Source organism: Corythoichthys intestinalis, chromosome 9, assembly GCF_030265065.1.
Source record: "Corythoichthys intestinalis isolate RoL2023-P3 chromosome 9, ASM3026506v1, whole genome shotgun sequence".
Taxonomy (NCBI): domain Eukaryota; kingdom Metazoa; phylum Chordata; class Actinopteri; order Syngnathiformes; family Syngnathidae; genus Corythoichthys; species Corythoichthys intestinalis.
Window position 1 is genome coordinate 16,853,930 of NC_080403.1, and position 16,262 is coordinate 16,870,191.

A 16,262-nucleotide genomic window follows, 5' to 3' on the forward strand; every position below is an offset into this window, starting at 1 on the left:
AATTCCAATCATTCCCGATAATTTTTCCCGACCATATACATTTTGGCAATGCATTAAGAAAAAAATGAATAAAACTGACAAATATATACATTCAACATACAGTACATACTGTAAGTACTGTATTTGGTTATTATGACAATAAATCCTCAAGATGGCATTTAAATTATGAACATTCTTTCTGTGAAAGGGATCCACGGATAGAAAGACTTGTAATTCTTAAAGGATAAATGTGACTTTGTATATTGTGACTAAATATTGCCATCTAGTGTATTTGTTTGTTGTAGCTTTCAGTAAATGATACTGTAGCCATTTACCTGTTCTGCCCAAATGCATGATGGGAAGTGCAACCATGACTGTGCGTGGTGGTACCAATTGATATATCGTGTTAAGAAAAAGATCAATTATTACCTTTCTTCCCCACATTGCTTCTCACGATATTACTAATCGTAGAGAGAGGAATTGTAAGGCTTTAGCCAATTAAAAAAAGGCTCCACAGGCTGCCAAAAGCCACTCTACTCATTTTGCGCTGCCTTTTAGCTCTATATATAGGTAAAACGGCGCCATTACAGATTGAACGCGACAATGCGTGTGTGGGTCGTGCAGCGCATGCGTTAAATATTTTAACGTGATAAATTTTTTAAAAAATTACCGCCGTTAACGGGATAAATTTGATAACCCTACCTTAAGCCTAAACTAAAGACTCTGGTGAGTGTAACATATTATGTTTGTAACGTTAAATACAATTAGAAAACGATTTAATAAAAAAAAATATATATATATACTGTATATATATTAAAAAAAGGCATGGCCGATATTTTTTTGCCGATTCCAATACTTTGAAAATGACGTGATCGGACCCGATTGATCGGCATCCCGACATATATAAACATTTTTCAGTTTTCAACTTTTTATCTTGAAAAATGTTTTGATTGAAAAATTACGACTCGTGACCTAATATTACTTTAAAAAAATACAAACATACAAAATATTTAATTATAATTTTCCTTTAGGAATAAATAGGACTCTCTGTTTCTTGCACCAAATTTCAACGGTCTTAAAAAAAGACAGTATATTAACATGATTTAAATTCAAATTTTTTTTTTTCTAACAAAATTAATTAGGTCAGAATACTGTAAAGTATTCCGATGATTTCCAAACCCCAGTAGAGGGCAGTAAAATTCATAACGTGCTGGTCACGTTACAGAAGAAGATCACCATCTCCAACTTTTACATACAATCACATGTCTTTGACTATCGTCATATGACGCTGCTACTAATGTTTTAAAAAGTTTTGTTGGTGAGATGGTTTATTTTAACCTCTGTGAATTCCCCAAGTAATGCACTGGCTCCCACCATCGCCAGTTGGCGATACCAGGAAGTAGACAGCCCCATTTGCGGTGGTGTCTTTCTAGTTCCGGGGCACTTGACTCGCGTTTAGCCCCGGCTTTGGAGTCACGGCGGCGGGCTTCATGATCAACAAGCTTGCCGCTGCCCTGCTTCCATTTCACCGACGCCTGCTTTCTGCCTCGTCGTCGGCGGCTTGGACCCAGGCTCGCCGCCGCTTCGGCAGCATGGAGACGGCCGCGGTGAGATGCGTCGCCGGGGAGCCCCAGCTGACCATCTCGTTCCGCATGGACGGCAGCCAGAAACACATGCAGCGGGAGCAGGACGAGCCGCTGGGGAAGGTCCTGTCCCGCATCGCCTGCAATTTCGCCAAGGGCAAAAACAAGGCGAAGAAGAAAAAGAGGAGCGCCCCGGAACCCGCAGCGGAGCCCGCCGTGGTCAAGCTATACGTGGACGGTGGCGAAGTTCCTGGGACGGTGCTCAACGTGGAGGCGTGGCGTGATGGAGCAGTACTGCAGGTGGGCGACGTTCGCTACTCGGTTCGCCGGAACGAGCCCACCTTCACTACCGCCGAGCTGCCGCTTTCGCTGCTGGCCGGCTTCCCCGTGTGTCCCAAGCTGGAAGTGGAGTTCGGAGAGTTGGACCACTGCGAGTTTACGTGGTATAAGGAGACGGAGCCAATCCAGAAGTAAGTTTTTTTTATTTATTATTTCTATATATATGGAAAAAAAAAGAGTGCGCTATAGAGCCTACCCACGTACCACGTGCTCGCTGTATGGTTCCGCCCACTTGTCCGTCATTTTGACTCTGTATTAGCATTGTTTTCAATTGATGGCGGAATTTAAAATGCATTTCATGGAAGACCCGGTGCTTTCTGATGCCGCAAACTCACTGGATCTGTTGCATAAAAGGCGTTATGAGGAAAAGCTTCGTTCTATACAGTCGCCAGATCCATATTTGATGCCCAAATCGATGTTTTTCGACCCACTGTCTTCGCCCTGTCTGCCTGACATCTGCTACGCATATATTTACAATTATCTTGTCCACACTAAATCAGCCTATTCTCACGAAAATATGAAAAACTTCAAGAGCTTGGAGGCTTATAAATACTTCGTTGCTGGTTGGGTGAAACAGGTCCTCGTCCACGAAAATTCGGCAGGAATCTATCTTGTGCTTGGAAAGGTGAGTTACGAAATTTTCAATTCAAAATCTTTTGTTATTGCTAACATCCACTGTCAAGTCTAATGTATTTCATGTCGTTTGTCAATGGAGTTAAGGCTTTTAATGTTTATATGGTTTAGCGATAGCATTCTCACTACATACATACGTGTATGTTGTCGGCGATTAGCCTAGCAATGATCTTAATTGTGGTTATTTGTCAGCCCCGTAGACGAGGCCAGTTTCTTTCACTTGGTACCAGCTAAATATTATTCAAAAAATAACGATGGTGGAAGAAAGGGAAGTCACAAACATCTTGAATTTGAAACTATGTCGTACTACGTCGTATGTTGTCGGCGATTAGCCTAGCAATGATCTTAATTGTGGTTGTCAGGCCAAAACCCTCTAAATATATATTAAATGCATCTTACCGGATATAAAATGACTACTACATAGTCTGTGGTGATTTTTTGGTGTCCAGTTTTCACGTCGAATTGCAGACGTCCATTTCGCTCTCCTCTTTGGATCCCTCGGAATACGGTAAAACTTCAAGTCTCTCCTTCCATCTTCTCTGTTAGTGCAACCAACAGCCACACACGCCTTCACCATTTTGATTATTAATGTTAAGGAGCAGAAAAACACGCCGTAAATAGGAGAAATGTACGTAGCCGTAACAGGTTAACACTATGTTTTGACGGACAAGTGGGCGGAACCATACAGCGAGCACGTGGTACGTGGGTAGGCTCTATATAACTTAGCCCTTGGCCGGCCATTTACGGTGATAAGGAACCAGAGTTGCTTAATCCAATTCATTTGGACTTGTTGGGTGGAAAATCAGTCGACAAATCAGATTCGTTTATTTGCGTGACGTGTTCTTAACGAGCAACGTCACTCTTGCGCGTCGAAAGTCGTCTCCACAACACAGATGGTGGACGGGAGAGCCGAGAATATGTTCCAATCCACGGTAAAATCAGTTTTAAATGACCAAAAACACATCGACACGAGTCATTGACAACAGTCTGTCTCGCGCTAGCCATGTTGAATAAACTCCGCTCTCTTCCTATGTTTACTTCCGTGCGCAAGTCCCTCGTCCTTCCCTCGTCATTTTACTAACGTCACGTCTGCCCGTCTCTGATTGGTCCACTCCGCTGTCTGTTTGCTGTGGCTTGCTCCGCCCTGGAAATTGTATCCGCGGGAATGGTGGCCAGACTCAATATACCCTACTCACGTGGCGTCACAGCCACGCCCCCGCGCCATGTTGTCCGTCTACTCGTCATGTTAATGCATTAGCGCTTCGTAAATTCCTCCTATTATGGCGTGTTTTTCTGCTCGTTAACATTAATAATCAAAATGGTGAAGTCGTGTGTGGCGGTCGGTTGCAAAAACAGAGAAGATAGTCGGAGAGACTTGAAGTTTTACCGTATTCCGAGAGACCCGGAGAGGAAAGCGAGATGGACTGCTGCAATTCGACGAGAAAACTGGGCTCCAAACGACTACCACAGATTATGTAGTAGTCATTTTATATCTGGTAAGATGCATTTAATATATATTTAGAGGGTTTTGGGCTGACAACCACAATTAAGATCATTGCCAGGCTAATCGCCGACAACATACACTCAGACGTTGTGAATGAACTACCTGAAAATATATAATTGTAAGGGGATAATTAGACAGTTGTCATACAATTAATTTACAATTTCACTATTGAGGTCAAAAGCCAAAAAATAAATTCAACTAGGGACAATCTGGAGTAGTGCTATCGCACTTCATATTTATTACATATTATATATGTATGTAGTGAGAGTGCTATCGCTAAACCATATAAACATTAAAAGCCCTAGCTCCATTGACAAATGACATGAAATACATTAGACTTGACAGTGGATGACAAAAGATTTTGAATTGAAAATTTCGTAACTCACCTTCCCGAGCACAAGATAGATTCCTGCCGAATTTTCGTGGACGAGGACCTGTTTCACCCAACCAGTAACGAAGTATTTATAAGCCTCCAAGCTCTTAAAGTTTTTCAAACTTTCGTGAGAATAGGCTGATTTTGTGTGGACAAGATAGTTGTAAATATCAGGGTAGCAGATGTCAGGCAAAGACGGCGAAGACAGCGGGTCGAAAAACATCGATTTAGGCATCAAATATGGATCTGGCGAATGGATAAACTGAAGCTTTTCCACATAATGCCTTTTATGCAACGCATCCAATGAGTTTACAGCGTCAGATAACACCGGGGCTTCCATGAATTGCTCTATAACTTGCACGACTAATTGAAAACAATGAGAATAGGTCTAAAAAATACGGACAATATGGCGGCCGGATACAGCAACACGTCATTTTGTGACGTAGGTGAGTAGGGTCTATAGCTGGAACAGCGGTGAGTCTGGTGTACCAGGCAAGGTGGACAGCGATTGAACGATGGAATTTTTTTTTCATTTTATTATGTTGCAGCAATATATCTATTTTCAAAAATTCTGCCCATTATTCTATTTTTAAGGAAAGTTTGTCAATTTAAAAATCAGCTATGAACGAAATAAATTCAATCCAATTTTTATTTGAAAAAAAAAAAAAGTACAATTAAAAAAAATAAAAAATAATTTCAAATGTTTTTTTTTCAGGATATTTTTTCATCTTATTTTCTTTAGAAAAAATATTTAAAAAATCTATAAAAATTTAAATTCCAATTTGTATTTAGTTGTTTTTATTCATTATTTCAACTAGTGTTTCAATATTTTTATTTGTATTAAATTTGATTTATTAATTCCGTGTAGTTATTTCGATTTCAATTTTTTTCCAGTTTTTATTCATTTATTTGAACTTAAAAAAAATTACATGTAATGCAAATTGCATTTATTTCATATTATATATATATATATATATATATATATACATATATATATATATATATACATACATACAGTGCCTTGCAAAAGTATTCGGCCCCCTTGAATCTTGCAACCTTTCGCCACATTTCAGGCTTCAAACATAAAGATATGAAATTTAATTTTTTTGTCAAGAATCAACAACAAGTGGGACACAATCGTGAAGTGGAACAACATTTATTGGATAATTTAAACTTTTTTAACAAATAAAAAACTGAAAAGTGGGGCGTGCAATATTATTCGGCCCCTTTACTTTCAGTGCAGCAAACTCACTCCAGAAGTTCAGTGAGGATCACTGAATGATCCAGTGTTGTCCTAAATGACCGATGATGATAAATAGAATCCACCTGTGTGTAATCAAGTCTCCGTATAAATGCACCTCCTCTGATAGTCTCAGGGTTCTGTTTAAAGTGCAGAGAGCATTATGAAAACCAAGGAACACACCAGGCAGGTCCGAGATACTGTTGTGGAGAAGTTTAAAGCCGGATTTGGATACAAAAACATTTCCCAAGCTTTAAACATCTCGAGGAGCACTGTGCAAGCCATCATATTGAAATGGAAGGAGCATCAGACCACTGCAAATCTACCAAGACCCGGCCGTCCTTCCAAACTTTCTTCTCAAACAAGGAGAAAACTGATCAGAGATTCAGCCAAGAGGCCCATGATCACTCTGGATGAACTGCAGAGATCTACAGATGTGGTGGGAGAGTCTGTCCATAGGACATCAATCAGTCGTACACTGCACAAATCTGGCCTTTATGGAAGAGTGGCAAGAAGAAAGCCATTTCTCAAAAGATATCCATAAAAAGTCTCGTTTAAAGTTTGCCACAAGCCACCTGGGAGACACACCAAACATGTGGAAGAAGGTGCTCTGGTCAGATGAAACCAAAATTGAACTTTTTGGCCACAATGCAAAACAATATGTTTGGCGTAAAAGGAACACAGCTCATCACCCTGAACACACCATCCCCACTGTCAAACATGGTGGTGGCAGCATCATGGTTTGGGCCTGCTTTTCTTCAGCAGGGACAGGGAAGATGGTTAAAATTGACGGGAAGATGGATGCAGCCAAATACAGGAACATTCTGGAAGAAAACCTGTTGGTATCTGCACAAGACCTGAGACTGGGACGGAGATTTATCTTCCAACAGGACAATGATCCAAAACATAAAGCCAAATCTACAATGGAATGGTTCAAAAATAAATGTATCCAGGTGTTAGAATGGCCAAGTCAAAGTCCAGACCTGAATCCAATCGAGAATCTGTGGAAAGAGCTGAAGACTGCTTTTCACAAACACTCTCCATCCAACCTCACTGAGCTCGAGCTGTGTTGCAAGGAAGAATGGGCAAGAATGTCAGTCTCTCGATGTGCAAAACTGATAGAAATATACCCCAAGCGACTTGCAGCTGTAATTGGAGCAAAAGGTGGCGCTACAAAGTATTAACGGAAGGGGGCCGAATAATATTGCATGCCCCACTTTTCAGTTTTTAATTTGTTAAAAAAGTTTAAATTATCCAATAAATTTTGTTCCACTTCACGATTGTGTCCCACTTGTTGTTGATTCTTGACAAAAAATTAAAATTTTCTATCTTTATATTTGAAGCCTGAAATGTGGCGAAAGGTTGCCAGGTTCAAGGGGGCCGAATACTTTTGCAAGGCACTGTATATATATATATATATATATATATATATATATATATATATATATATATATATATATACGGTGCCCTCCATAATTATTGGCACCCCTGAAAAAGATGTGTTTTTTTTTAGCTTCTAATATATATATATTTTTAATTCAAATAATATGGGACCTTAATGGAAAAAAAGAGAAATCCAACCTTCAATACAAGTGCATTCATTCAGTAGGGAAAAAATCCCACATAAAGAAAAAATTATTTGATATCAAATAATGTGTGTCACAATTATTAGCACAACTGGTGTTAATACTTTGTACAACCCCCTTTTGGCGGGACCGTTTGTATTTTTGTGTGAGACCAAGATTGAGCTTTTTGGCAACAAACACTCTAAGTGGGTCTGGCGTGCCACGAAAGATGCGCATGCTGAAAAGCACCTCATACCCACTGTGAAGTATGGGGGTGGGTCAGTGATGCTGTGGGGCTGTTTCGCTTCCAAAGGCCTTGGGAACCTTGTTAGGGTGCATGGCATCATGAATGCTTTGAAATACCAGGACATTTTAAATCAAAATCTGTTGCCCTCTGCCTGAAAGCTGAAGATGGGTCATCACTGGGTCTTTCAGCAAGACAATGACCCTAAACATATGGCCAAATCTACACAGAAATGGTTCACCAGACACAAAATCAAGCTCCTCCCATGGCCATCTCAGTCTCCAGACCTTGTCTTGTTGGCAAAAGGGGGTTGTACAAAGTATTAACACCAGGGGTGCTAATAATTGTGACACACATTATTTGATGTCAAATAATTTTTTCTTTATGTAGGATTTTTTCCCCACTGAATAAATGCACTTGTATTGAAGGTTGGACTTTTCTCTTTGTTTCCATTAAGGTCCCATATTATTTGAATAAAAAAAAAATATTAGAAGCTAAAAAACACATTGTTTTCAGGGGTGCCAATAATTATGGAGGGCACCGTATCAATATTGATATCAACATGCACATAGTAATTTGGATTTTATTTTAATTTCTCAATTTTTGTCATGTTCATTTTTTTCACCTTTTAAATTCCTAGCAGTGTGGAGGGTGCCGGGGACGCGGACTCTCCGGACCGGTCCTGGACCGAATCGGGGCGCTCCCGCGTCTACGTTCCCTCCAACCACGACATTGGGCGGCGGCTAAAGCTGCGCTGCACACCCAAAGACGGGGACGGGCGCGCAGGGCCACCCACCGAGCTCTTCTCAGCCGGCTCGGTGGAGGCCGGGCCGGGCGTGTGCACCTTCGACGAGCGCCACGCCTACACGGCTGAGGAGGCAATGTGGCCGCAGCTGCGGACCGTGTCCTACAACATCCTGGCCGACGTCTATGCGCAGACAGAGCTGTCCAAGACGGTGCTTTACCCTTACTGCCCCCCCTATGCCCTGCATCTGGATTACAGGCAGAACTTGATCAAGAAGGAACTGGCCGGGTATCGCGCTGATGTGGTCTGTCTGCAGGAAGTGGACAAAGGTGAGTATTAGAAAACTTATTTGTACAGCACAATTTAACACAAGGTTATTTGAAATGGTTTACATCATATGTAAAAAACGCAGAAATATAAAAAGAAATATAAATACAAAGGATACATTATAAGTCACGTTAAATTGCTAAGACCGTTAAAGCAGGAAACACAAATACAAACACACATAAATGTATAAAAAGTACGGTAAGTTATTCAATTAGGTATTTGAACAATAAAGGCACTTATGAATGTGCTTTATGTAGTAAACAATAGCATTTTTAACCTTGATTTAAAGGGTTCCAGAGGTGAGGAGCTTAATAACTGAATTCTGCCTCACTCTGCTTGGTTCTTGTTCCTGAAACACATAGCAAACCTGTTCCAGATGAGCTAAGCGGTCGAGATGGATCGTCAAGCAAATAGAGCATGTATTTTGGTCCAAGGCTAATAAGTGTTTTGTAGACCAGCAGTAAGATTTATATTCTGTTCTTTGAATCACAGGAAGCCAGTGCAATGATTTCATGACTAGTGAATTAATGTCCAGTTTCTTCGTGTTTGTAAGGACTCTGGGAGCCGCATTCTGGATTAGCTGTAGCTTCCTGATGGATTTTTTTGTTAAAACACAGAAATGCAACTTTTTTTCCTCACTAAAGTAACATTTCTGTAGTCGTCAATAACGATCGAGGAAAATAAAAACAGATTAACAACTTTTAAAAAATGAACATAGTCCTTTTTTTGTAAAAAAAAAACAAAACAAAACAAAAAAAAACAACAATAAAATAAGACATTAATTAACAAGGGGGATTTTGCTTAATGGTAATTTTGATGAGGAAAAAAAGGATTATGGTAAAATAAATTTTAAGGACATGGTAATTTTTAAAGTTTGTGATGGTTTTTATTCTATTTGGTCTGAATTCTTGTGTTTTAAAATCTATTTTTTGCGCACGTTTTCAGGAGTGTTTTCAGACAGCCTGATTCCTGCTCTTGATGCCTTTGGCATGGACGGTGTTTTTAAGATTAAAGACAAGCAACACGAAGGGTTGGCCACTTTCTACCGCAGGTTTGTTTTCTTTAACTCATTTTCAGTTTCAGTTTATTCACACATATCAAGGTACACACAACAACATGGTCACTCATTCCCATTACATTTAAACATGTATGTAATTTTTGTGTGTGTATTTTTTCTCTTTAGGACAAGATTCAAACTGTTGAGTCGCCACGACATCACTCTAAGCGAGGCGCTGACATTGGACCCGCTCCACACAGAGTTACTGGAGAAAGTCTCGACAGACGATGCCCTAAAAGAAAAGATCCTGAAGCGCTCCACTGCCTTGCAGGTACCGAACCCGCTTCCGTTCTGAAGTAGCAATTCAGGCTGGCACGAATAATCGACAACTCTCTCAATGATTTATTTTTTTTACTTTATATTTTTTTAAATACTTTATATTTTTTATATGTAAATTATAATGAACAGTAAATATCCCTTTTTATTTATGAAGTTTATATTGCATTGATTAATGTACAAAATAATTGTATTTTTTAAATATCTAATAATAAACATGTTTTTCCCCCCTTTTTCTCATATTTTATTTTATTTGAATAAAAGCAAAAAAGAAAAAAAATAAATGTTATTTTTTTTTGTTCTCTTAAAGAAACAGTAAATATCCCTATTCAGTTAATTATTTAAAAAACTCGTAATAATTTGTTATTTAAAATGTAATCGTAATTATTTTTTATTTAAAAAAAATAATCCTAATTGTTTTTTTTTTTTTTTTTTAAGATACAAAAAAAATATATATATATCTAATATATAATATAATAATATATAATATAATAATAATTTATCATTGAAAAAATAAGTATTTTCTATATAGTTTATGGATTTATTTAAAAATAATAATACTATTTATATACTGTAATAAAAAAATATTTCTTTTAATAATAAACAAAATGTCAATATTAGGTTTTTATTTAATTTTCTTATGGGAAAAAAATTCTCAGAATTCTGTAGTCCGCATGGAAAGCAGATAAATATCATAATAACCAATCAAAATGAGATATTTACCATCATCTTCTTCTGCAACGAGCGTAATATAATGTAACATCAAATTACATGATTAATAAACTAAAGGCAAAAATTAAAAGGTGATTAGTCATCTCTCAACGCCTTCTATTTTGCTTTCTTGTTGGCTTCTCTTGGTAGGTTAGCGTTTTGGAAGACCTCCAAGCAGGCAGAAAGGTGTGCGTGGCCAACACACATCTTTATTGGCACCCTAAAGGTACACTTGAATGACAAATCCTCTTTATCTTGACTTGCTCTAGCACTAGCATGGCAAACCACTCGTATCTAACCTTAAAGTGTTCTTCTGTAATGGCACCATTAATGTTTAACGTAGCCTTCTTCGCCTATAAAATACCTAACGAACTTGGCCAGCAGTCTGCTCGCGAAACTGGGACGTATTGTGCTAGTAAGTCACTGCCATTGACGGTGATAGACATCCAATTCTTTTGAACTGGGTGGCCTGGCAGCAAATTAAGTAATTTTCGTTCGCTACTAGACCTCCCAGTTACAAATGGATAGGATGTCTGCCAGTGAAAAACATATTTACAGTTAACCCAATCCAAATGAAGTTGTGATTTGCTGATCATATTCAAACTATATTCAATTGAGTACATGAAAAAGACAAGATCATGTTAAACAAGTTAATATTAAACTTGTTAAAAACAAGCGGGTGGGTGTGTATCTCCCCCCCCCTTTAGTGGATGAGTGGGTGTGCACATCTTTCAATGGCACAACTTGAAATAAATATGACAAGTTAGTTTGCCATGAGGGCATGAGGGCAGGGGGCAGTCACGTACAGTATAAGCAAAATAAAATTGCATGCAGCTCGAATATTAATGCTATGGTTGAGCAGAGATGCAGACAAAAAAAAATCCTTTTCTGCCTTCAAAGGAGGGAATGTGCGTTTGGTCCAGATGGCCGTGGCTCTGCGGCACCTGAGTCACGTGATCGGCCAGCTCCAATCGGGAGCTCCGTTGCTCTTCTGCGGTGACTTCAACTCCTCGCCCAACTCTGGTAACAACCACTCCAAAAACACTCGAGTGTATATGGTGTATAACATCAGTAAAAAAAAAATTAAGCATTTATTCACAAGAATTTTCACCAGAAAAGCTCCGTCTAAATATGGCGGCCGCCAGATTGACTGACGACAGACTAGCATAATACTTCGACATATTTACGTAAAATACTGTAAATGCTAACTGCATGGTTTTTTTGCTTTTAGCCAAGAATCGAGACTGTTTTACGTCCATATCTATAAAGAATTCAGGGATTTAAGCATTATTCACAAGAATTTTCACCGAAAAGCTGCGTTTACATGTCGGCCACCACATTGACTGACAGACTAGCATTGTACTTCCACATATTTACGTAAAATAAATGCTAACTGCACGTTTTTTTTCTTTTGCTTTTAACCAAGAATCGAGACTGTTTTACGTCCACATCCATAAAAAATTCAGGGATTTAAGCATTTATTCTCAAGAATTTTCAGCGAAAAAAGCTCTTTGTCTGTGATTCCACTCTGTCAGCTTTGATGGCCATGCCAGCAATGCAGGGCCCCTATTAACCCTTTAACACCGAACGTGTCGGCAGCGACGCGTTTACGCATATCATCTTTGAAGCTTCGTCACGCTGTAATTACATCACCCACGTGCTGCTGGTTGGTCTCGTTTGAAAGTGCGGAAGTTGATGTCCACACCAGTTTTTATTTGAAGTCAATCGGCCAAGAAAAACGGGAGATAATGTCATTTGAGTCTTGTAGTTTTATTGCACTCATAAATATGCAATAAAACGCTGCATGGACCATGTATCCATCTCCATATTTCCATCATTTCTTGTCCTTTTTCAAAAGCGAAAGCAGCACAAAAGACTACTTATCCCAAGAGTCGTTGTGATATCAGGAAGGACGAACCGGATGTGATCATTTTTAATAAATTTCCGAGCGAGGCGCCAACTATTGAAAGGGAGGCATGCGAAGCAAGCAGCGGCCGGTGTCGTGCCGAAAAATGCACAACACCGGTTGGTTTGAACGAGCGACTTTGAAACGTGCAGAATGAATCTAAAACTACATTTAGCACAAGCTAATGCATTATTTCATCAACTCAACGAAGAAGATGAGTCGTATTTGTCGTTGTTTTCCTCTGATGAATCGGCGTCTCGGCGAGTAGAAGTGACAGTAGAGCGCAAACGTCGAAAAAGTAGGCTGTGTGACGTTGTGTGTGACGCAGCTCCGTGACCTGTTCAAGACGAAGCTTTATTGAGTGCGCAAAAAAAATAAAAAATAAAAAAAACCTTTATTGGGTCGCATGCCTGAAAAATTTGAATTGAACTTCTTGTCAATATTTTTTAAAATACTTTATTTCAATGTTATATATTTTTTTTCTTCACTATAGTCTTTTTAATTTTTATGTAGATGTGTGTGCGAGAAGCTTGATCGCATGTACGTATATACTTTTGATAAGGTGATGGGTACAACACCTAACTTCACAAAGCCATATCTTCCTAACCCTTTTTGTGTTAGATGATATATATAAACTTTTTTCTCACTATTTTGCACACTATATAGACTGTTTTGACCATAGTATGTGTAAAAGCCAAGAACGACTATGACCATACCTGCTGTTTGTGTTGAATTGTCAAACATAAAACTATTCAATCTTATTTTTTTCTATTGAATGTTTATCCTAACAAGTTGAATAAATATTATCAAGCTTCAAAACAGTTGGTCGAGCATGTTTGGTTGTCAATGGGACGTCAACATTACAAATTTTGAAAAAAGATTTTGGGATTGTTTTGTCGTTTTGGGTCCAAAATGTGGATTATAATTGGTCAGTGAAGAAAACAACAGTTTAGACATGAAGTTCAAGGTGTCCTGAAAAAAGGGACCCAATTTGGCCATTGTAAACAATTTTTTCTTTGAAATATAAAGGCAACATCAAATGCATGCAAATTCGGCCAAAATAGGCTTAGGTGTTAAAGGGTTAATCGGCTCCCTGTCCTGTCAATATCATTATGAAGTCTATGGTCGAATGTAGAAATATTTATGAATATATATTTTTTATTTTTTTTGTTGTTCCATTTGATTTTTAAAATAAATCAATAATAGTTTATAAATAATTACTGCTTTTCTTTTTTAATGTAAAAAATATAGCTTTGAAAAATTAAAAATACATTATTTTTACCACCTTTTTTTTTGAATATGTAAAATATAGAATAATATAACATCAAAAATGTAAGTTAATAAAAACACTCAACTTATTGGCTGCCATTGACAGTGATCGATTTCTAACCCATTTTGCCTGGGCGGATTGGCAGCGAGCATGTTATCAATCAAAATGGACTGGATGTCTATCGCTGTCAATGGCTGCCCATGAGTTAAGAGGTTGAAGAGAGGCTTTTAAGAGGAATTTCTATTCCATATTCCATTTCTAGCTCAACATAATATTGTAACGATTCATCAACTGTCAAAATATTTTAATTCACCATTACCAACCCACCAATTCTTCTTGTCCTCCCTCAGGCGTCCTCCAGCTGGTCACCGAGGCGGCGGTCTCCCGTCACCACGCCGACTGGCATGGCTCAGAGGAGGATTCGCCGGCATCTCCGTGGGCTGCTGACTTGACTTCACCGTTCCCGCCGCTGCTGAGCGCGTGCGGGCCACTGGCCTACACCAACTATGTGGGCGGCTTTCAAGGCTGCCTGGACTACATCTTCATCCAGCCGCCGAGCATGCGGGTGGAGCGGGTGGTCCCCATGCCGGACCACCGCTTGGTCACCGCCTACACGGCGCTGCCCAGCGTGGCTCATCCGTCGGATCACATCGCGCTGGTTTGTGACCTCCGCTGGGAATGACAGATCGCTGATAAGTCATGCCATTTTTGATTGCTTTTGTTTATTTATGGTTTTCTTGTGCAACATACGGGATATGGAAACTTATTGCATTCAGTGAAAGAAAAAAAAAAAGCCAGACAGTTTTTTCTGAACTTATTTTGGGATGTTTTTTTTTTCCTCATTTTTCTGCCATCTTTTTCTGGTTTTCTGAATTTTTGTCCCAGATTATTATTATTTAAAAAAAATATTTTTCCAAATATCTCTGTTATACCCCGTCTCCTGCCCGTTGTTACCTGGGATAGTTCCAGAACTCCTGTAATGAGGACAAGCGGTTCAGAAGATGAATGAATGAATCTTCTAAACTATTGTTTTGCCGTTTTTTTTTTTTTTTTTTTTTGGCTTTTTCCAAGAAATTCTTGTCTTTTTCCTGACTAATTTTTTAGTTTTTCTGACTGACTGAATTTCCGATCTCTTTTTTTCTATTTTTATGAATGTTTTTATTTTTCTGAGTTCAGTAAAAATATCAAGGTTTTAAAGATTATTAAAATGGGGGAGATTCTCTAGAAACAGTACAAACCAGTACAGAAAAATCTAAAGAATACACTACACAAAATAGAGAAAAATTATAGAATATTTTTGGGGAGGAGGAGTGGGAAGAAATATATACTTCAACTAAGAAAACCCCCAAAATGAATTATGCAAAAAAATCTGCTTAGATTTATCAAAGTGGATTCTGTGATCATAAAAAATCATGTTTTTTTTCAAGTGTAATTATTTTAGTTTTTTAATTAACTGAGTTAATAAAGATATTATCAAGGTGTATTTTTTGCAGTCTTTTTTTTTAATTGTTTCCACTGTATTTAAAAAATGTATATGGGATGTACATCTGTATATATAACGGACAGACCCCACCACAACAGTGGCTTCATATTTATCAAACAAATACAGGACAAAAATACTAATTTAATAGTTTTCATTTTCGCTCAACACAATTTTCTCAAAGTGAATAATCTCTTGGTATTTGTGTAGTAAATTAGTACAGTATTTATGATCTCAGGAATGCCTTAAACGGATCCACGGATAGAAAGTCATGTAGTTCTTAATAGACAAATATTATTATGAGTTAAAATAATTTGATATTGAAACCCCTCTTGATGTTTTCGTTTTTATATAATTTATAGAATTAGTTTAACTAGTAGGACGGTGACCAACTACGTCATCACCCTGAGCGTCCATTGCAGGTATATAAACATGGCGCCCTCTGTAGGTCAAAACATGTACTAAATATTATAGATTTTAAATCAATGGCCACATTTTATGTGTTTCTAATAACATACTTTAGTAAAAGAGAACAATTGTGGCTTATTAGGGCCTTCAAGTCTTTAAATCCAAGGTTCCCTTTAAGAAGTCACGTGGTTGAGACCGGCCTTTCGCTGCCCTGGTGTTTACATCCTATTGGTCGAAAGTCATGAAGAGGCGAAGCAAGAGCGTACCATCTGCTTGCATTAAAAGGGTTGAATTACAAGTGGTGCTGACTGCTTGGTCAAATTTATTTTTTAAATTCTATTTTAAACTTACGCTTTGGACTAATTTTACTTTTTGACTACATTTGAGAGAAAAAAAATAGAACAATTCCGACACCTTCACTTCACCGACTCAACATGCACCGTTAAATTATTCACATTTTTACAGGAAGTAATATCACGTTAAAAAATAAAAATGTGGATGAAAAACTTCCAACGTTTTTGTTTGGCTGATAAATTATATAAATAGAAATAAACGACCCGCTGTTCTTTTGGAACAAATTTAATCGTTGTTTTCTTGCTTACGTTAAATAAATTCAATGAAG

At 38.2% G+C, this 16,262-nt stretch overlaps 1 protein-coding gene across 1 annotated transcript; it reads left to right on the forward strand.

The window, feature by feature from the left end:
* The first annotated feature begins 1,178 nt into the window (after positions 1-1,178).
* On the forward strand, positions 1,179-15,227 carry pde12 (phosphodiesterase 12). The gene is made up of 7 exons (XM_057844918.1): positions 1,179-2,032; positions 8,101-8,534; positions 9,478-9,583; positions 9,716-9,860; positions 10,727-10,802; positions 11,477-11,599; positions 14,103-15,227. Exons 1-7 carry the CDS (start codon positions 1,470-1,472, stop codon positions 14,432-14,434), a joined length of 1,779 nt encoding a protein of 592 aa, XP_057700901.1. The 5' UTR covers positions 1,179-1,469; the 3' UTR covers positions 14,435-15,227.
* Positions 15,228-16,262: the final 1,035 nt, after the last annotated feature.

Coding starts and splice junctions, on each gene's coding strand:
- pde12 (XM_057844918.1), top strand. CDS start 1,470: ATGATCAACAAGCTTGCCGCTGCCCTGCTTCCATTTCACCGACGCCTG. Junction 9,861..10,726: donor AGCGCTCCACTGCCTTGCAG/GTACCGAACCCG, acceptor TTCTCTTGGTAG/GTTAGCGTTTTGGAAGACCT. Junction 11,600..14,102: donor CAACTCCTCGCCCAACTCTG/GTAACAACCACT, acceptor GTCCTCCCTCAG/GCGTCCTCCAGCTGGTCACC.